General features: G+C 40.0%; 1 protein-coding gene across 4 annotated transcripts in view; it reads right to left on the minus strand.

The window, feature by feature from the left end:
* Window positions 1-2,669: 2,669 nt before the first annotated feature.
* Window positions 2,670-23,541, minus strand: part of LOC137290831 (uncharacterized) — a 51,339-nt gene continuing 30,467 nt past the window's right edge. For all 4 annotated transcript variants that reach the window (XM_067821975.1, XM_067821976.1, XM_067821972.1 and 1 more), the window contains exons 15-23: window positions 23,026-23,161; window positions 22,408-22,557; window positions 21,565-21,664; window positions 20,429-20,502; window positions 20,166-20,300; window positions 19,575-19,715; window positions 12,320-12,474; window positions 11,914-12,049; window positions 2,670-11,538 (exon numbers count right to left, since the gene is read on the minus strand). In XM_067821975.1, coding sequence (XP_067678076.1) covers window positions 11,464-11,538; window positions 11,914-12,049; window positions 12,320-12,474; window positions 19,575-19,715; window positions 20,166-20,300; window positions 20,429-20,502; window positions 21,565-21,664; window positions 22,408-22,557; window positions 23,026-23,161 — 1,102 coding nt within the window. In that variant the 3' untranslated portion in view covers window positions 2,670-11,463. The remainder of the gene's footprint in view (window positions 11,539-11,913; window positions 12,050-12,319; window positions 12,475-19,574; window positions 19,716-20,165; window positions 20,301-20,428; window positions 20,503-21,564; window positions 21,665-22,407; window positions 22,558-23,025; window positions 23,162-23,541) is intronic.

Raw genomic sequence — 23,541 nt, forward strand, 5'->3', positions numbered from 1 at the left:
TGTGGACATTCCAGGGTGTCTCTGTGTCGAGCATCAGGAGTCATATGGAATGTATATCTTCGGTGCATTTTGCCCATTGTTTTGTCAGGCTATTATGCCTTGTAACACATTCTGAGGCTGGTTCATTTGGTTCAGATGAGAGAGGGTCAAACCTTTGATCATGTTCTGCGTTTTGGAAGGCTCACCAAGTTTGTGGACCAGCTTTGTGTAAGTTGGTTAGTATACTGTTAAAAAAAGTAGGGGATATTTGATTTACAAGACTGATAACATTCATATGAGGAGGCCAAGGAGGAACACATGATAAAGAAAAATTAAGGGAAAATGTGACAATTTATTCCACTCCTTTGGAAATGTTTCATCTGTATGGATATATATATTACTTTTTCTCATATAGCATTGACCTTGGCTTGTGGTATATAGTGGAATATCTCCTACTTTTTGGAATGGTATGTATCACTTCTGCTCTTCAACACTTACTTGAGCTGTGCAAGTCCATATACCCCTTGGGAAGGATGCTGACTTGTTCTTGGATGGGGATGCAGTGTTTAGCAAATATTTTACTACCTTGTAAACCTGTGTACAAAATTCCAGGATATGTGGGATTGGTAATGATCAAATTAGGTTTGTTTCTTATCTTGACAATTATGATATGTGTATGAAATTGCATTATAATGGAACAGTTAAAATGCTGAAACAATTTTGATTCTGAGCTTGTCTGAGGTGACCAATATTAATCATCACATTAACACATTTGATCACAAATGATTTGGAGGACGGATGTGTTGGGATACATGAGTGACTCCTTCACAAGAGGCTATGTAGCTTTCAGGATATAGATTGTATATAGATTAACCTGAAACTTATTATTTATTTAAGGATACAATAGTGCTATGGCTGTTTTCGTGTCTTAATATAATGATTGTTATTCCTGCAGCAAACATTGACTGGTGGTAGTTGGTGCACAAGTCTTAAGTCATAGCTACTTGTTAAACGAGATTAAGGATTGACTGAAACAAGCAACAAATATCTGAAAATTGCTGTCCCTTTAGCATGAGAGCTGCAGGATGTTATTATCATCTTGAGCTTGCCCTGTGTTAGATAAATGACGCAGAGATCCACTTTGTTTCCCAAAACTGTTATTTGAGAAAGTAGATCAGAAACACTAACAATTAACATAATGAGGTAATGTTGGATTTAAAGTGTATTTGAAGTTGTGTTTTTATTTAACATCATACAACACTTTATAGAAAATGTAGCTTGTAAATACTCTTCTAGAAATCCATTAATGTTTCAATACCATGCAGTAATCAGTTCCTCTCATATACTGGGATTACTCCAACACCTGTTACCAATATCTCATGGTGACTCGTCAGCAGGTCTCACAATATGTTGTACAGACATGATATATAGTGAAAAGGAATATTTCTTGACAAACATATGATGATGAAATATGACTCCCTTCCACATATTGAGCTAAAAGTGCATAACAAAGCATTACCCTCTTCTGCTGTGTAATGATCTCTCTAAGTGCACTCATTTGATAAAAATGGCTCACCTCTTGCTTCCCTTCCAAATTATGTGGACACTGTTTTATATTCCTATAGTATGAAAGGATGGTGTTTGAATAGACGCATTATTTTGATCTGTTGTCAAGTGCCTGTGGTTGGACACACGCCCTTTGTAGGTGATGAGTTCTGGCAGTCTCTTGCTAGTCAGCCATGTGACATTGCTGTATATTTAGTAGATAGCCTTTGACGTATTTTCTGTTCATATCTCATGGTGTGTACATAGATGTAATTATGGTTTGAAGCAATTAATATGCTGTTTTAATTGTCAATAAACATGCAATGATATGGATCAGAGGAATTGGTTGAATTTTAATAAAAAGTACTTTTATGTAGACTTTCAAGTTGATGAATTCATCTCTTACCTGATTGTAATGTTTTTGTTGTTTAAATACTGTTGTTTTCTGTTTGTTCAACTATTGTACATTTAACACTGAAGCATTGTTCTGTAAGATATGTCATGTATATAACCAAATAATAAATGTCTTGAAAGTGGTTCTGCTTTGATGTATCTTCGACAACATGGACCCAAACGTGCATGCATTTTTACTTGTTTTCATTTTCTTTGTTAATATTTATCCAGAGTTAAATGCCCAGCCAAAGTCATGATTATGTGTTTCTGCAATGCAGTATGTATCATCAGTGTGTTAATGCATATAAAATATTTTGCATGCATTTTGGACACATTGATTCTGATCTGCATAATTATAACAAACAATAGATTTTAACACGATTGGGGATTGTACTGAAAATTTCATGTGCAAAAGATTTGCACTACATATTAAGAAATTTGTTTTTGCATGCACTCGTACAAAACCTACCATGATCACTGATCATACAGAAATATCTGGGAGTAAAATCATATGGACGCTTTCTGTGTTTAATGACTTTACATCAGGTATACAAAAAGAATTTTAAGAGAAAATCGGAAGCAATTTCCTAAAGAACACATTAATGAGACTGGAAAGATACATATCTATGCATGGCATCAAATCATTTCACAGAAGCCAGTAATGAGCAGTCTCTGTCAACGTGGCCTCCTTATCTCCAGCTTGGTGCAAGGCAATGTTACCTAGTCAGAACAAAAACAAAGCCCACACTGTGACAGCATAGTTTATTCAACATTAGAGGTATATCAGCAGTTGGTTACTGCCAATAAGATCAATTTGGTACTCCAGAAATACTTAGTCTCAGCTCTATGGACTGTACAGTACTACATAGACATTGATCTATTGGTTGAAAAATTGAGGTACAGAAAACAAAATTTGTACATTTTCTCATATATACACTGTCAGAAAACAATGGTGGAAACATTCAGTGGCACCTTTGTTACTTTTTCAAATCAAAACCTGAAGTACATTTTAATTTTCCATAATACACTTGATTATGTTGTAAATTCAGAAACAGAATCCACAAAAGCTTCAATATCAAAGACATGTTGTACAGAACAAGCTAAAGAAAATAAGTCTGTTGTTATGTATAAGTGACAACATAGGAGAAAACAGCCCAACTTTTATGTTTGCTAGAAATCTGGCATAAGGAGACAAATATCTAACTATATATAAACAGAATATCGATGTTCCTGCAAAAGTATATTGGTTATAATTAAAATCTGGTTCTCGTTTCATTGTGTACAAATCACCTGCACTAAGTTGACTCATTAAACTTATGTGAACATAAGATCTTTTGTTGTATGAATGCCTTTTAACATCAATTAATCAAAAAAAGATTCACAACAATACACTGTTTCCAAAGACCTTACTATTCCAAACAGAGAAATAGTAACTTGCACAGAACTTGAGGTTTATGATTCTTGTCAACAATAGGAACAAGTTCAACTCTTATTCAACAACACTGATGTGTGCTATAAGTAGTCTTGCTTATGTATATTTTTCCTGAATTGGAAAGAAACTATGATATTTGTTTCAATATGCATGAATTTTGATTTGATAAATAAGATACTAAATATGAATATCAATATAATTATGTTAAGATAAAAATACTTTTATGATCACACAAACAGGTTGGCTTCCATATAGGATTTCTAAACTACTTTTTCATATTGTAAACATATGTCAAGACAAATATTTGAGTACAATATGAATATTAGAAACATACCAACCATTTGTGCTGCAATCTGATGCTCACACAGATCACCTGCATGGTAGTAAAGACATTTTGTGAGGGGAATTGTTAATTTGTTCACAGAAAATCAAGAAAATGGAAATTAGTAAAATATAGTTCAAATGGTAAGATCTGTTACTGTCTAGAATAACAACTAGTATCCTGTATTAGGACAAAATTTTATAAAACAAAATCATTGAGCAAATCTACAAACTCATCAGATCATCAAATTATGTCCAAATTCCTAAGTAAACAAAAGTTTCAATATATACACATTTAATAATCTTGCTGACAATGGCAAGCAGAGATCAGTTGTGAGCAAAAGTCACTGAAAAGTGGTGCCTGAAAAGGAAATTAATTTAAAGGGATTCTGAGAGAGTAAGTCTACTGAAAATGACAGGTTCAAAAGTCATTTTATAGAAAAGTGGGTCACACACATACTACAGCTTGCGTGACAGTGTCACAACTGGTTGGGTCTATTATTGTGATGGGGTGCAACGTTGTCAGATGATTGTCAACATGTCCGAACAGCTGAGACAAGGTCGTCATTTAACGTTCTCTGCTTCCCTATCAATGAAGTTACCTCGACCTGCTATTTGTGCCAACTGACCTATCAGGTCATGCATGTGTAGAGTAGCTCAGGGGAAGCTGAACAAACTGTAGTACATGACACAGGCAGCCAATGGAGAAAACTGTCAAGACTGGAGAGGGTCAAATATGGATGCGAGTGAATGGGAAGTATTGCTGTTGTATTGCAGTGTGCCCAAGCACTCTCTAACTTACATGTTAACCACTTGAACATGGTAACCTAGCTAACAAACTCGAAACAATTTGGCCAAACCAGGATTTGAACCCACCATCATGAGTTTGTAGCACGTAATAGAAATGAAATTCAGCACACTGCAGCCTGAGATGATGTCGCCAGTGACCCATCAGTTCAGGTAGCTTGAAGAAAGAACCTGACTTAAAAGTTGAAACAGTTCAATTCGCTGCAAAATCTGGTATTAGTATTGATATCATTAAGATGAAATATTTCCATACAAAAGGTGCATATCATAAGGCACATTACAAAACAAATGTAAATACATTCTGAAGTATGTGGTTCCATTACCTAGCATATATACAACATATAACCAGACACCTTTCCAAATCTGTGTCAGAGCCACCAGTCAGCTGTTAGACTACTGTTATACTGACATGTAAACTACGTACAAACTGAATCTTGTCGAAATCCATGTGCAAATATTGTATTACATACTGTTTGTTACAGGAGTAGTTTCTGGACCACAGCTCATGGTTTGAATAATTGAGAATTAGTTTACAGACAGGCCACAGTTGTAATGAGAAATTCAACTGCTATTCAGATAGGTCAATATTTAGTGTGTGGCATGAGTGCATGTAACTTCAGACTAGACTCAGCACAGTAATTTTGAAAAATATATTAAATCTCCTGACAAAATAATTTCCATGTTTCGATATATTGTGCATAAGTTACAATGTTTGATCATTCCAACCAAATCAATGTGACAGACTTCATTCATGGTGAGACTTCAAATCTGAATAATTCTGTAATATACTGAGAGAAGCAATTAATGGAACACAGGAAAATTCAAGCATTCCTTTAATATTTTCCAGTTTCCATCACCAGCTTAGAAAAGTGCTAGTAGGAAATCTATAAATAAACAAAAACTGCCATGAACAGGTCTTCCCTTATTTGTTTCCCTCAGTATACATTCATCCATTTTGACTAGGTATATTTAAACAGTTGACAGGTAAAATAAAATAGAGTACAACATATTGATGTCTTTAGTAACACAATTGCTGTGGATCATGAACCTGGAGATATTCTGGGGCAAAAAAATGAATGAATATTTCTTCCTCAATTATTGTCAATGAAAATTTTTCCAACCATTTTGTAGACAGAGTAATTACCTAAAGAGTATGGGCTTACACAAAACTGCAGTCTTAGAAAGGCTGACAATAGTCAATCAATTGCTTTAACCGTCAGCAAACATGACAGTCAGGTTTTAGGATCAATCTTGTAAAAGAGAAAGAAAACAATGCTTATTATTACATGAGGACAATGTCACCACATCTAATACTAATCTGGACGAACAAAACAGACACTATATTTCACCTCACATAAAATCTACTCATATTTTCCATGAACTTGAAAGAAGAAATTATGCTATCTACAAGCAATGATAATGAGAAGGCCCTTGAAGGATGCCCTCCAATGTGGGTGATGATGTGGTTTATTTCAAGTATGAGCACCAATAACACACTGTAAGCACAAAACAAATAACAAGGTATGTATGCAGAAATTGGTAAAATATAATACTGCTCTAGTAAGACTTTATACACAGAAAATTCCAGGTATGAATGGTAAATATACATCATCAGGGTATTTTACAGATCATGCACAACATTGAAACATTAAAAGTGTTATTTACGGATAAAAACTCCCGAAGGACTCCAGTTTGACAAGGGACTGGCCATTTATTTTACAGGGTGAGATTAGTAGGGCTGGGGAGGTGTCATGAAATAAATGGTTCTTAATATAAACATTATATGTTTGAACATTAAAGAAGAACTAGATGTTGGGTAGGTGGGATTGGTGTTGGGGATATCGGTGGTTTCAGCATAGTTAGATACAATCCTAAGACCAATCATTTTCCCTCCTAAAATCTTAAATGCAGGGATGGCAACAGGTGAAAGTGACTTCAGCTGAAAATCAGCTGTATCAAAAGTAGTTACAGTGAAATTCTGAAATTTGATAGCCCAAGAGACACATGTGGGTACTAGTACTTGACGCTGATAAGTTGGAAATCGTCCCCAAAATACTTTCTCCTCGGATTCAGATGTATTTCAAGATTGACTGATTTGGATTTAAATCTGCAGAAAGTTGCTATGCCTGTAAATGACCAGTCCCCATGTTACCTGTATGTAAGCCTTCTAGTACACTGTTAGTCAGAATATGCATGTTTGTAATCAGAAATCTCATGTTAACATAACCAATGAAGTACAGATAAATACTATTCTTCCACGGTTTGAGTACATCAATGGTGTCAAAAATACATGACCTGCCAGTGTAATGTTTCCCCAAACTATCTTAGCACTGAGTAAGTTAAACAACATAAATTACAACTGTCTTAGCTCTATGATCACTATGTGTTGTGGCGCCCTGGAATAATAATGCTGAAAAATATATATGAAAACTACACAGTGTTTGTTTATGACAAATCAACACACTTAACATCTTTCAGAGGTATTTAGAAGTTGGAGCAGTAAGGAAGAATAAGAAATAAACAACTTCGTTATTGCAGTGAAAGTGACGTTTTGGTGTAGGTTATAACACAATCACTCTCACTGTAATAAAGCTGTTCATCCATATATTGTTTTCCCTCCTTATCAACATACCTGTCAGAAGTGCTAATTGATGATTTACTATGCAGTCGCTCTGTGGCAGTCATGAAATTAAGACACAATGCTAAACACAATGTTTAGAGTGAACTTGTGTTTTAGTGGAAGTCCTGGTGATCAGAGAATGCTTGACATAATGTACAAGGTGACCTTGTGTCACCGTGGAAGTTATTTCACCACTTCACTTTTGTTAAAGTCTCACTCTAAACCTATCAGCAAATAACATAACTCTTCTCTTCATCATACCTCTTATCAATGCTGCATCATCACAAAAGAAACTCACTGACTCTCTGCAGTAAAAATAATGACAAAATATTCATTTTACTTGGGATTACACGTTCTCAATAGAGTACATATTCTAGTATATCTATGGGGTTGTTGTTCCATCTGGGATTCAAACCCTCACTCTAAGAGTTAAGCATCTAATCACCAACACACATAATAATAAAAGGTTGATCTATAACTTTCCAAAAATTCTAAAAAAAATATGAAAACAGTATTTGATCATAAAATATTCAATATACATTCTAAAACTGTACTGTTATTTCAGTCAAGAATATAATACATTTGTTTTGCCACTTATATGATTGTTATCATATAATTCTACCATAATTTTAACAAATGCTTGATTCTAATTGGTCCGTCAGGTCACAAATCATTATGACCACTTCCCAGTAAACAGCCAGTTTGATTACTGCATCCTTGTGGAAGATACTTTTAATAGAAAAGTACTACTGGCTGACATCTAAAATCATTTACATGTCATAAAAAGCACATATATGGTAAGTAAAATATTCAAAGTAAATGTGACAATACATTTTGTCCTGAAAACATGATAAAATCACCATATGTAAACTTAAGCTGCTGGATTACTTCCCTAATCAGTTTATTGTTGTTATATTTACCTGACTCTAAAAACACACGTTCATCTACTAATTGTAAATATGGCAAGTATAGATCATGTTTGATTAAGGCTCAGACTATTTCAGACATCACAAAACCTGGTATATTCTTTACTGAAAACAGTACGGCAAGTGCTGCATACTATTCACTATCAGTAAAATGCCATACAATATGTAATAAAACATTAACATGAATGAAATACTTTCATTCCTCTCAACATAGAAGGACCTGTTAATTTGTTTAACAGATTTGTGCACCATGTTGTTGCCAGACTTAGCCTCAGTGTTACCAGTAGATTGTTAAAGGATTTGTCTGAGGGAGAGAGAAGCATGGATCTCATAATGCATCTACATTGTCTTTGGTATCCTACAATAATGGTGACTTTGGCAAGTCTTCAAGGCATTTGCCAATCCTTGAAATCCATCTTAGCACAAAAACAATGTCTTGGTCCAATGTCTCAAATATGATGAAGGTGAAAATGATGTCCAAAAATTGAAAACAAAACACACTTCAGATTGTACTACATCTACTGCATCTTGGCACAAGCTGACTTCAATTAATTTTTCTGGGAAATTGGCATGGAATATCACCTACAAATTATGACACGATTTTGCCACATAATATTTGGTGACTCCCTAATACTTCAAAAAACATTATGTACCAAGTACTAAAACAGACATACAAAAGCTACGTACCGATCAATCAGTTCATTGCTAGCCTCGGCTATTTACAACAATGTGTTTCATCAGATTCAAATCCACACTGTCTCCTGTGATGCTATATTACACAATTACACACTGTCCTCCATGACATACTATAAAATGATAAATCTAAAGAGATGAAACAAACCTTGAATACAAAGGATCTATTATGCTTTCATGATAATTATGAACACATTGCAACAAACTATCTTCATCAAAAGATAGACAATAGAGTTCTGTATATCACGTTTTTTTTTTCATGTAAACAATCTAAGCCTTAATATTTATAAAACTCCTAAACCTCCACATCCACGATACTCATGCTTCACAGAATGTCAATCTGACCTGTCAATAACATGGACAACTATGTACTCATTGTTATGTATTTGAACACTGCTTAACTAGACCATACCATTCCCAGTCGCTGAACCTTGATTAACATATTTCTTCATAGGTACCAATAAGCATCCCAACCAAGTGTCCAGAAGAAAGGGTTTGAGTGAGAGATCTCACGGTTTACAATGCTTTTAACAATATTCTTGCAGTAACAAGGCAGGGTACCTTAGAAATGGGCTTCACACAATGTACCCATGAGGTGAATCAAACCCAGTCTTCGGTGTGACGAGCGAACACTTCAACCATGTGGCTCCCTCACCGCCCCAGAAAGGATATGATGTTTTCATGATATAGTCACTGGTTGATTCATGAGCCCTGGTGTAAAACAGAAATCCAACAATTAGTTGCTGGAAGTCTCTAGTAATTCTCAATATTACAGTCCACTTGTGAATAATAAAGAACCAGTCACATTTGATGAAGATCATGATGTGTTTGTAAACTGCAGTTAGGACTTGATCTTGCTGATGACAAGACAAATGAGTATCAGTTTTCCAAATCAAGATAATAATAATACACAAAACTTCCAGGTCTAAGATTATGCACAAAATGCTGAGATAAATGGATAGATAGAAAGATAAATAACGTGTATGAAAAACATATTCAAATCAATTTTCCAGGCCAGAGTTAATAAATAATAAATGCTGAATTAGGTCTAGTTTACATGATTGTCATAACTGTATCACTGTCTATTACTGTGTATACAAATGTGTGTAAGTCTTCCAAACTAGATCACATGTAAACAAAACATAACCAGTAGTGTGAAAGTACCCAGGACTACCTGACAAGGCACAATGTGTACGATTACAATTGTCTTCAATGATATATTCTCTTCTTGGTCTACATGGCACATATCAAAATAATGACACTGTGTAAGTTTAAAAAATATTTAGTAAGTTTGGTCCGAGGTCAGTGATTCTCCACTGAAAATATTTTTATGCAATGTTACTAACTGGAGTTAACTGTAAGAATATGTGTGACTAGTCCTTGTAACATGAACTGGAAATGATTCCAAACAGTATGATAACATTCTGTGAGTTTGGTCCTATGCCAATACACTTTCTGTAATGTCATGAACCAGTCATTATGATTTCGTGGAATTATTTCAGTATCCTGAGGGTTGCGTCTTGCGTTGACAAGCTCTCACAGCAGAAAAATCTAGGTCCATGTAGCTTACTTCCTATCAATTTCACAATGCCTCACTGCCATAATCCAACTGTGTACTTAAACTAAGTCAACTAATGTTAAAAACCTTATGCAAGGAAGAACAATAACACATTTTCAGCTCATAGGTACAGAGAGGGCCTATTCAGCCCAATGAAAATATCAAATTTTAATGTGGAAACTTTGAGATACTGGCATGAAAATAGAAAATAATCAGACAAGTTATCTTGCTGAGAGATCGTCTTTTGTCATTCTTACAATCACAAGTTTTGGTCTTTTGACTCAATAATATACAAGTATGGATAAAGTGAGTGAGAAGGACAACTGTTTTTAGTCAGAAATCTTACAAAAGAAATATTAAGTACTGTGACACAAGATGATTTTTAGATCATACATTTATATTATTTTGACATACATTTCTGCAGATATTCAGCTTGCTCCAAAGATTTGCTTGTGTCAGATATTAGAAAAAACCCCAAATGATCTCAAAAGCCCTTAAAATCAGCAGCATTAACATATTTGGACTCCAACAATGCCATCAGTGTTATGATTATTTCCAAAGATTCAACTGTCCAAATAAACATAGCATTTGTCATTCATATGAACATGCACTTTCATAATTTGTAAAGGTTTTCCTCACTTCCATAACTATCCATATCATACCCCACCATGTTCTTTGACTGTTACAACACAACCGCTTCTGAAGCTTCAAATGTATGTTCAGAAAACACCATATATACACTAATGTAGCAAATCTGTAACCCTTGTTCCAGTAATTTCAGTAAGTTGTACAAACCACACTAGTCAACAAGAACAAACAACCTGTGATGACAATAACAAGTGAAATGTGAGATCTACAAAATTTCACCATAAAGTATTAACACGACAGCAAGAAACTGTACTCTTGCCTTATAGAATCGACAATAACTTTGTATATAAGTATAGTATACATATACATCAGGTAAATAATTATTTCGAAGACATTAATGAAAAGAAATACATCACTATGGCACAATATCAAGTACTAGTACATTAACAAAATGATAAACAAAAACAGTACAAAGTAACAAAACAATTGGCACAAATCCTGGTTAAACAGTATGACAAAATGCAGACAATATATGCCATGAAGTGTACAGTCATCACGGCAGCAGTAATAGGAAACCTTGTTGATGCTTCATGTAAAGTCTTCAGGTGAAGTTGGAGTAAGTGGAGAAATTCTCCAGGTAATCTCGTACTGCATCATAGCAGAACTTGAACTGGTTCTGAAAGAATACACAACTCCCTAAAAATGTAATCAGCAAGTAAGAATATAATGAGATTGTTTAATGCTTCATGGAAAAGTACTTCTGATATGTCACGGTGTACAGATCTTAAATGTTTATGGATTGGCGAAACCCACATGTGTGCATGGTTCAGCAGAGTGAACCTGGATTTCAAAATATCAGTACGCTAAGAGAACAAACTCTCCAGCAATTAAGCATTAGCTATCAGTCTCTAGCTGGTTATATTTGCTGTCTGACACGACAAGTAACCAGTATCGGACTTCATACTGACAGTGTTTCTGATTCTGTTAAGTCACAAATCAGCCGAGATCCTGGGCATCCGGTTTAAGAGACATTAATCTAGGATGAACTTACAAAGTCCTGGATGAGTTGTGGTCGACACACTCTCATCTGGTTAATGGTCTGCAGGATACTGACATCCTGCTCAATCTTCAGTCTCTCCAAGATGGCTGACAGCACACAGTACAGCCCAGACCTTGTAACACCATCCCTACAAAAATGGAAGGACTCAGTTTTTTGCAGCTCCTGTCTCATACACTACAATAAAATATATAGGAATTCAGATCTCATCACCATATGGTTGGAATAATATCAATGTAATGAAAAGCCTTAGTCAACTCAATCACTACAAAGTGACTTTAACTCTTGTTATCTCTTTCATGGAATACATAGAATATACTGTATTTACCTTTCAAGATTTCATGCCATTAAAATAAACAACCAGTTATCCTGCATCCTATTCGCTGAGAAACACACTCACATGCAGTGTACTGTAACTTGTTCGTGCTCTGTCTTCTGTTGCCACTGCACCACAGCTTCAATGACAGCAAACATGGGGAAGTCAGAGTATGGGATAACCTGTTCATGCCTCCAGAAGTTGCATTTGAACAGCTTGATCACACGTGGGGTACCATTCTGAAAGAGAGAGCAAAAAGTGAACAACAATAAAGACATTAAAAGTTGTTCACTGGTCACGAGGGGTCCATTGGATCTGAGCCGCAGGGCGACGGGAACAGAAACAAACCCCGAGGGTACATGAGCCCATGGACCCTGAGGGACCAGTGAACAATGTATTTATCTTACCGAACACCCAAGTTTCAATTTTGAACTGTTTGAAGCACTTCTGTTGAATGCGAGGCGAATCGCCATTTTGCAGACGACACAATGTAAACAGATTTAGAGTTATCTCCTTTCCATCGACTTTCAAATTGTTTTGTTTTGCAAAACATTGGTAATTTCCGTGCTTGATGTGTGATTCAATGTTATACGAGATAATAAAGTACTACCACGAAGCACCAGAAGAATTCCAAGCGGTGTAAATTGAAAATAATACATCGCCTATAAGTGGGGTACATTGAAAATAATAGAATGGCGCTAAACCAATCAGAAAGCGACATTCATGTGTGAGGTAAGAAAACATAGGTATCTATCATCCACTGGGTGTAGAAAGGGCAAGCTATAACGCGTATATCGCCTTTAACATCATTGAATGAGTGGGTGAGTTTTTTGTGTTACACATCTTTTAGTAATATTCCAGGATCATCATGGCAGCACACACACCAGAAATGAACTTCAAACATTGTACCCACATGGGAAATTTATACAAACCTGTAGAGGTTATGAATTCTTTGAAGAATGTCCTCCTTGGGGTACATATAAGCATTTTTATGTCCATTAAAAATCCCTACGACAGTTGTAACTATTTTGATAATAAAATATTTACAAAACAAAAAACTCGTTTTTGTCTTGTGGGACCACCTTTACAGGGCCCCCCAGGCCCCCTACAGCCAAGAGCAGGTAACTCTGGCCGTCTACCTCGCACCTCACTTTTCATGCTGAACGTATCAGACAGAATGAGGGGAGACGGGTGGCCGTACCCCAAGGAGGACATTCTTCAAAGAATTCATAACCTCTACAGGTTTGTATAATTCTTTTTCAGAAGAAGTCCTCCTTGGGGTACATATAAGCATTAAACAGACTCCCGAAGAGAAGCAATTGGGAGTGGTATTCTGTCTGACAGCAACAGTCCATTCGATCGAAGTGCAAATCTACAATCACACGGAAATAGAAAAGGCACCGACCTGGTCACCTGACCGCTGATGTCAATCAAGGCGGGGGCGTGACAAAGCTGAGGACCCGCTTGTCAAAGCTTACATGCCCATTGGCTAGAATTTGGGAAATCCCAAATGAGAAACCCCGCCCACCCAAATCAAAGTTTGGAGACCTGGACGTACGGGACACTCGCCAAACTGAACCTTGTCCATACCGCACTAGCAAGCTAAGCAGGGAAATGGAAAGGAAAGTAAGGCACCCAGCCAAAGAGGGCGGGACTAAGAAACCATCACCAAATATCACCGTCGATAAAATGGGAATGGATAGTTACCCAACACCGAGTGCAAACAGATATAGTTATCAAACAAAGTTTAATCAGCTTGAGCAGAACTATTCTGTCTACTGCAGGGAACTGACTGACCGAACCGAGCACACTCTCGTGAGTGTCTGTTCAGTTGGTAATGACGGTTCTGACGTGGCCACTGCTCTCATTGAGTGAGCTGACAACCCTTTTTTGGGGAGATAAGCCTTTATGTATATAGACCTTGCAGCCTACCGATACAATCCATCGGGATGCCGTCTGTATCAGTCGGATAGCCAGCCATTCCGCCACCACAACAGCAAAATAGCTGTTTCTCCGTACGGAGCAAGGCTATTCTCTTAAAATAACTTTAAGAGGTTTCATAACGTCTAATACACGAACCTTACGGTATGTATTATCAGACGACGCAGGCAGCATGCACCCAGTTAGATCGATAGGCGCGGTCATTCGAAGCGAATGATCGAATTTTTTTGGGCGGTATGAATCCGGTAAGCGAATGCTAACCCGATCCTTATGGAACATAGTAAGATCCGGGTCTGAAAACATGACGTGTAAGTCGCTAACACGTCTACCAGACGTAACCGCCACTAAAAAGTCGTTTTCCAACTTAACAGTTGTAACGACGGGTTGGCCAAGTCATAAACGAGAGGAGTGGGTAACCATTCCAATACTCGAGACAAATTTCACGACCGGACGCAGTCTGTCCATGCCTGCAAGAAAATGCTGTACCCGGGGGTATTGTCCCAACAAGGCACCCTCAACGGGTATGTGGAAGGCTGAAATAGCCAGGGAGTAGCCTCGAATCGTAGAAGCGGCTAAGCCAGATTCTAATCGAGACGGTAAGAACTCCAATACTTCAACTACAGTCGAAGAAAAGGGATCGAGAATCCCTCTATTTCCACACCAGCGCGCATAACAGGCTCATCTATCCTCACACTGTACATTCGTGGAATCCGTCCACGAAGCCAGAATTGTGTCTGCAACTGATGCAGGAATTCCGCTCTTTTGGAGACGATTCCGGACAGTGGCCAGGCCACCCACTGAATCCTGGGGATTGGAGTGAGGCTGGCCGTCCTGGGATAGTAGGTTCGGTCGCCGCGGTAATAGTACCGGTGGCTACACTAGCGACCTTAGTGTTACCGGAAACCAGCGTTGAGGCCACAGAGGTGCGAGAAGCACTAGTAGCCGCGCTGGTTGGGTGGCAAGCTGAGACAGAACTTTGGAAATCAGGGGAATTGGCGTAAACGCAAACAGGTCCACCTAGAACGACCCAGACAACTGGGAGATAATCCCGAATATCTCCCGATCGAGCAACCACTCGTGGGGAGCCAGAACACGTCGTGAGAGCGCATCTGCACGCACGTTGTCGACCCCTGGGAGATACACAGGCATAACCCGTATGCTGAACTGATCGCACCATAGTAGAAAACTGCCACGCCTCCTGAAGGAGCGACGGAGACACAGTGCCGCCCTGCTTCAGAATGTAGGACATCGCCGTCTGGTTGTCCATCTCTAGACAAACCACTCGGCTTCGAACCTGATCCACGAAGCGTTCGAACACCAACGTCACAGCTCTCAACTCTAACACATTGATGTGCAAGGTCGCCTCTTGGTCGGACAATAGTCCCGACATCCAAGGTCGCCCAGGACGCATCCCTCCCAACCCTGTGAGGGAGGCATCCGTCTGAACTGTGAGCGACGGTACCGGGGTCATCAGAGGTAAACCTTTGAATAGATTCCCGGTATCTGTCCACCACCGCAAGTGACGTATCAACCACTGGGGAATAGCCAGATTCTTCTCGTAGCTCTCCGAGTGGGACCACTGTTGTGCTAACGCCTGCTGAATGGAACGCATTCTCCGACGTGCACGCCAGACTATGTCCACCGTCGCCGCCATGTTGCCTAGCAACTGAAGCCACGTCCGTGCTGAGGCAATATGGGACTGAAGGAACCTTAACACTATGCCCTGTACCTTGAAAATGCGCTCTTGGGACAGAGAAACCACCCCTCGGGTTGTCTCGAACCTCGCCCCTAAGAAAACCAGATCCTGCCTCGGCACCAGTTGATTTTTAAGATAGATAACCCAACCTAGCCTGGTGAGAATATTCATCACCTACTGTGTGGATTCTCGACTTAGGTGTTGGGAGAGCGCTCTGAGGATCCAGTCGTCCAGGTACGGGAAACAAAAGTTGCCCTGCGCCCTGGTGACCTGAACTGGTACTAGCATGAGTTTGGTGAACACCCTTGGCGCCGTGGAGATGCCGAAGGGGAGCACACGAAACTGATAACAAACCCCGTCGAAGGAAAACCGAAGGTATTTCCTGAACTCGGGATGCATCGGTACATGGAGGTATGCGTCTTTGAGGTCGATTGACGTAAGCCAATCCCCTGCCTCTACAGACGAGATCACTAACCTCAGTGTCTCCATCTTGAAAGACGGCACCTCTATCAAGTTGTTCAAACCCTTGAGATTTAGAATGGGTCTGAACCCTCCGTTCTTTTTGGTTACCAGGAAATAAGTGGAGTAAAACCCCATAGTCTTCTGTCCTGATGGAACCATCTCTATAGTTGCCTTGTCCAGTAAAGACTGAATTTCGGCAAGGAGGATTGCCACCTTTTCCGGCGACTTCGGCACCGGAGTGCAGCGAATCCCGGCAAAAGGAGTAAGCTCTCGCTTCCACTGTGGCGTGTGGCCATCCCTGTGTAATAACGGGAGGCGACCACCCACAGGAATTTCGGGTAGAAGGCAAAGTGTCCCGGCCGACGGCAGAGATTGCCGCTTGCAACGGGACAACTGAGGGCTCCGGAGGTACTCCCTTTACCCCTGCCCTTGCTCTTCCGTGCCTGTAGTGGAGCAGTCCACTTCGGCGCATCCTTCGACTGAGTCGCAGGATAGCTTGAGCTGAGGACCGAAGGCCGCGAGCGAGAGGTGGAGGGTTGTTCAAGAAAAGACTTAAGAGTCCTTGAATTGACTAACGGCCTCCGCAGCCTCACTAACTCCCGTCAAAGCCCCCGGGAACAGGGTCAAGCCCAGTCGGAAAGGCAGAGACAGCAGTGCCTGCTGTGTAGCCGGTGAATACCTGGCGACAGCCATAACCTACGAAGGCCAATCACAGCATATATCATCTGACTCGTGAACGCATTGAGTCGCGTGTCAAATGTGAATGCACCTCCGTAAGTTGCCGCTCTAACGTGGACGAGGAAAAATCCTCGTCCCCGTCCTCCTGCGACACCACCTGCCTCTACAAGACAGAGAGGTAGGCTGAGTGCACCGCAACCTTAAGTTGCTGCACGGCGTTCCGATATTGCTCCTCAAAGGAGCGGAAACCGAGCGCAACACCTGGTTCGATGAGGTACAAAGCGGCAAGCGGCGACCCTGACAAGCCGACGCCTGGCAGTGGCCAGACGACCCCCCAAGCGCGATCGAGGCGTACACGCACTCGTCGACAACGGGAGGGTCAAATAGCGCATCGTCCCCCATCAAGTAGTCGGTCAAGCTCCGGGAGATCGAACCGCGAACGGCTACCCTACAGGAGCGGATTAATTACCTCACTGAGGAGTGAAGGTAAAATAGGCAATTGAGCCTCAGCCACCCTACACGGAGCAAACGCTTCCCCAAGAAGACGAAACTCCGCGGGATCGGGAGCGTCCGCAGGGACGACCACCTGCGGCACAGCCCCTTGATCTCGGCTACCCTGCACGGAGTAAACACTTCCCAGGAAGACGAAACTCCGTGGAATCGGGTCAGTGCTACCGCGATCTATTCGCGTGCCTGCCCCGGGGACGAACGGAGCGAAAAGCTCCGAATCGGCCTCCGTCGGTTCGCCGAAAAAAGAAGGCGTCGAGACCTCGTGAGATCGACCGCCGAAGTAGGGACCCCGATGCACTGAGCGGAACCGATGCAGGCGGCAAAGCCAGTGCTCGAACCGCCAGTTTGGTTGCCGGTAACCCCGACGCAGAAGGGACCTGTCAACAAGGACAACAGACCCAGAAGAGCCGAGTTGTCGGAGTCGGCCTACCTCTGGTTCACTGAAAAACCAGGGTGCCGAGACCCCGTGGCGTCGACTGCCGAAGCAGGAACACCCGATGCACTGAGCGGAACCGAGGCAGGCGGCAAAGCCGGTGCTCGAGAACCACCAGTTAGGTTTCCGGTAACACCGAGGCACAAGGGACCCGTCAACAAGGACAACAGACCCAGAAGAGCCGAGATGTCCGAGTCGGCCTACCCCCGGCTCATTGAAGAACCAGGGTGTCGAGACCCTGTGGGGTCGGCTGCCGAAGCAGGGACACCCGATGCACTGAGCGGAACCGAGGCAGGCGGCAAAGCCGGTGCTCGAGAACCACCAGTTAGGTTGCCGGTGACCAACGGTACGAGACCCGATGGACCGGCGCCGGCAAGCGGAATTGCACCCGAGCCGGTGCTCGGTGCAAAACCCCTAGAGCCAGCTGGGAAAACGACACCAGAGCCGTAGCTTGGATCTGAGATTCCCACAGGGACAGCACCCGTGCCTGAGCCTAGACCCAAGACTTGGGTGCACCCCGAAACTGTAACAATCAGAACCAACTAATGGTAACTGATGTACAGAAAACATACGCAATTGAACACACAATATGCAAAATATAAACGCACGGGCGATAATAAATTGCCAAAATACATTAACCCAGCTAAACAAGAAAGTATAAGCGGATAAATGCAATAACAAGTGTGCACACACAAGTGCGTAATGCAATGAAAAAGACGAAAAGTCTTAAAAACCAACATCCCCATTTTGACTGAAACAAGAACAAATGGGTTAAGACATCTTAGCATGTAAAACATACTAATAAGAAACACGTAGGAATAAGTGAGACGCAAGCGAAACACTTCCCGCACTAAAAAGAAGCCATAAAGACTGCCATCTTGCCTGCCACATGACAGGAAGATAGGACCCGACCGGCAAAGTTACAACAATATATGAATGAAAATTTCAGCCAAGAAATTCCAACTAACGCCCGTGCGAAAGAAAAGGAACCATACATACAGTAGCTGACTCTTTCTCACTCATAATTCCGTAGGCAGATAGCACAAAAACTATCTAAATGGACCACACACGTCTTTCTAGTCGAACGACAGCATGAAAAGTGAGGTGCGAGGTAGACGGCCAGAGTTACCTGCTCTTGGCTGTAGGGGGCCTGGCGGGCCCTGTAAAGGTGGTCCCACAAGACAAAAACGAGTTTTTTGTTTTGTAAATATTTTATTATCAAAATAGTTACAACTGTCGTAGGGATTTTTAATGGACATAAAAATGCTTATATGTACCCCAAGGAGGACTTCTTCTGAAAAAGAATGAACCTGATGGTATGATGAGGCTACCCCAACGCCCCCAACAACTATTGGACATTGTATGACTACAAGCATGGTGAGTGACCTTCAAACAGTATGTCATGAAATGCAAAGATGTGACTTTCCCTAAAAATTAAGAGTGAGTGAGCGAGCGAGCCTCTTTTTCTGGTACAATTTCAGTACCAACATCATATGTCAACTGAACCAGATCAACGTTGCTACTGCATTATAGGACACTTCATCTGTTACTATTGCAGCTACTTCAGCAAGCAAAAGTCGAGTCTATAATAATAATAATAAAAAAAGATTCTGTCTCACCTCTCCATCTCTGCTACTCTTGCTGGCTTTCAAGGTGATGACTCTGTAGCACTCATATTCCTCATCCTCATCCACCTCCACCAAATATGGTCCATACACCTGCTTCCTCTGACTTTTCTGAGGCCAGTAGTAGCCTACAGTCTAAAGGACACGTAGAAGACTTACAAGTAATGCTTACCAAAACTTGAATTCGCACACTTAGACAGTGAGAAATAACAGTAACAGCTTCTAATTCTGTAGTATTAACAAAGCCTGTAACAAAAATATTCTGCTGCTACTGAATATTTGATGAATAGGAACTTTAAACAGCCACTGCTGGTTAATCAGGCATCATCCTCACAATTTATAATCCCTGTTTAATCCATGTATACCAAGTTTTGATACATAATATGGACCAGGTTTAGAAAATAGAGAACAGAGAGAACCCATATCTCTCATACAAGAAAGGGATCAGTGACCCTGTCCTCTGCTCTACTGAACACTTTACGCGATTTACACACTATGTATATATGTGAGTTTAGCAATGTCTAGACATTATAAGAATCTCATTCTGCCAATATCTTCTTTTCAATATCTCTCTCTCTGACTCACCGACTGATCTTCGTTTTCATCATTCAGCATGACAATAGTCTGTGAGTAAGTCTCAAACATCATCCTCCAGAAGTCAATGACAGTATCCTTCATTGGCATCTGGGTCAGAAGGAAGGCCCGCTTCTGTTTGTAGGCCTGAGAAAAAGAAGAAAATAATCCTCGGTAATTCAGTGTGTCAACATTACAAGCAGTCACAAAACAGTCCATTGCTTCTTTTTTGTTCATTAACTGGATTTTGCCAGGATGATGAGATCTGCACTTACTGGTAAGAACACTGCATTGATGTAATCCGTCCTTCCATGGATGGGTGTTGATAGGAATGGCCGATAATAGTCCGCTATAAGATGAAAAAGACCATGACTTCAGAGCATAACCATTACAAGTGGAACAAAACTTGAATACATTCTGGTGTAGAAAAAAAATACAACACAATAAAAACATTGGGGAGAATGTTTCAGGTGATGGACTGTATGGGGTGCTGTGCTATAAGGAACTGTATTACAAATGCTCTACAAATGCCAGTTCAGTGATGATTTAAACAAAACTTCAATTAAAAATGATTAATAGACACTGGTGAACAAGTTGTTATAACTTATATCTGCACTGCTCCCATACAAAATATTCATACAACAAAACCAGATAAAATTGAATCCAACAAACGTACTAGATCCTGTACTTTATTGAGAATGTTAAAAATGTTACAAATGTTACAAATGTTATTTTCCCTTCTATGTGTAACTCTAGCTTCCACCTCTAATGCCCTTGCTAATTCAATGGCTTCAATCAACTTGTTGCCTAGTCAATCATGTCTATTATGCTGACACTATTCTTTCACATTCTGTATATATGGATCATTTGCTCCTTACATCTAAAGAACCTGTATTGAAATGTGACACTCGTGAAATAAAAACGAGAGTCATCCGAAGATGACATATCCCCCATATCCATATACTGAACGGTTTTTGAGTTCTTCTCTGGAAACGAAGCCCACCCTGCCGATAACTAACATGTTCCATGGTAAAAAAAAATAAATGAAAATGGCAAAACTTTGTAAATAGCAAAATGCACAACTATAGGTTGAGATCATTATATCTATCAAGTTTGGTCTAAAAATATTGAAAGGTTTCTGAGTTATGCTCCGGAAACAAAATGATTATGGACGGACGGACGGATGGACAGACGAGGCATTGACTATATCCCCCGGCATGTAATGCTGGGGGAATAACAAAAATCTTAGTTACACAACACAAATGGTCAAATATCCTGCAAATGCATGACAGTGTATGCATACATACAAATTACACAAATATTTTAATATGATTTAATACTAATATGATCTATGATTAATATTAACTTTTATCAGAGTTTCTTCATGAGATATCAGCTGGAAAGAACTTACATGCAACAATCTCTCTGAACCTGTTCTTACAAGCATTTTCTGGCAGCATGGCTGTTTGGTATTCCTCCAGCCTGTAGGGAGGGCTCATCAGGTTGAGAGTCTGCAGGCACACACAACACCGTCCACCTCAGTACATTACACATTGAGATTCGCTCCACCTTACCTATCGATCAGCCCCTTTATAACTATGGCACCACATTTCTAAAAGATATCAGACATGTCAATATAATGATATGGTTCGACAAATAACATTCATAACAGAACAGATGCCATCTTGTTGATTGTTGCATGCAACTCTCACTAATATGACAGTTGTGTGTAAATAATCAAGTCTGGAAGTGACATTTCTGGATTTGATATGAGGAGTATATCCGGAGATATTATAGCGTGAAAACAATTCTGACCAAAAACTCTATTTATTTGATTCTTATACACCGCAGTCACTGTTGGGGATAACAGACTATTTTCTATAAGACCTGTGAAGATCCGGGTTAGAATTGATCTTCAGTAAATGCTAGTTGTCAGAAACAACTAGAGGGACAGGGTGGTCAGGCTCACCAGCTTGGTTGACATATGTCATCATATCCCAATTGCATAGATCAATGCACATACTGTTGATTACTGGCTTGTTTGGTCCTGACTTGATTATTTACAGACCGCTAGAATATTGCTAATTGTGGTGTAAAACTAAATTCCCCCACTATTTTCAGAAAGATCAACCTTCTTTATGGTTATTACAATAGAATGGTCATAGTGGAAAAGCAAATGCATGATGACACAGTTCAAAACACCTATACTGCTGAGACAATCAGGACATCTAGCAACTATGTGACACATACTAACCTCAAACTGTTCTTGGAGCCTGGAAACGCCTGTTTCTGGGTTGTTCTGTAGGAGGTTGTCATAACTGGTCTTAAAGTCTGATGTGGAGACGGTTGTTCCTCCAGCCATCAGGGCCTCAATGAGTGCATTGTGGAGGAACTCGTATTGTTCCTGCAATTAACAATGGTATTAAAGATTACTTGCAGCTAAACATATGACTTTGTACAAGTCCCATTAAATGGCATATGAACAAAGTGCTGTTGTACAAAACAAGCCTTGTGTTATGACTGTCAGAAGTCTATGTTAAGGTATGGGTGTAATGATCATCTAAGAGCTAAGATCGCTTTGTACAACAGACTCCATCTCAACTAATAATTGCTGTCACCCCAGAATTAATTTGCAACTTTGTAGAAAGAGTTTGAGAAAATGAAAAACCAATCTGTTGAAACAAATTTCATTGCTTACCCATAACAAAAGTGGCATAACCCTACAAAAAGTCACCTTAGTTCATTCAAAAATTTGTATGGTTTAAGTAATAATTATTATCACAAATCATCTTTCATGCCTTATTCACTGTTGGTTTCTCATAATTATCTCTCACGGAACAAAACATCAAAAGTGTTGGCAAAAAGATCTCACCAGTGTCTGCACCATGTTGACTCTCTCATGCCTCATCCTTTTCACACAGCTGAAGGGATCCACTGTACTGGACAACTTGGCCTCTTCATACAGGTAGGACAGTGCCAGGAATGTTCCTGTTCTACCAATTCCAGCGCTACAAGTATAGGTGATCATGCGCCATTACTTCGAGAGCACTCTTTCAGGTATCCTGACAGTAACCTTTTGAAGTTCACGAGAAGAAACATATCCATACTTTTCAGTAGTAGCCGACATAATAGTTGGCCAGGTATTCACAATGATTTGGTGATATTACTGAGTAAAATGCAGCGGCTGATGAATACTATCATACAAAGTCCAAGTTTTACACATTGCATCTATTGATCCTTCTTCAGGTGGATTATCATTATCCACCTGAAAAAGGGAAAAAAACTTACCTTAAATATGAAAAAATCAAGAAGCTGTTATCCATAAGATTTGTCTTGTATTACTACACCAACTTCTAAATGCCTTTGAAGAATTTTAATCAACTCCTGC

Source organism: Haliotis asinina, chromosome 7, assembly GCF_037392515.1.
Source record: "Haliotis asinina isolate JCU_RB_2024 chromosome 7, JCU_Hal_asi_v2, whole genome shotgun sequence".
Classification (NCBI taxonomy): domain Eukaryota; kingdom Metazoa; phylum Mollusca; class Gastropoda; order Lepetellida; family Haliotidae; genus Haliotis; species Haliotis asinina.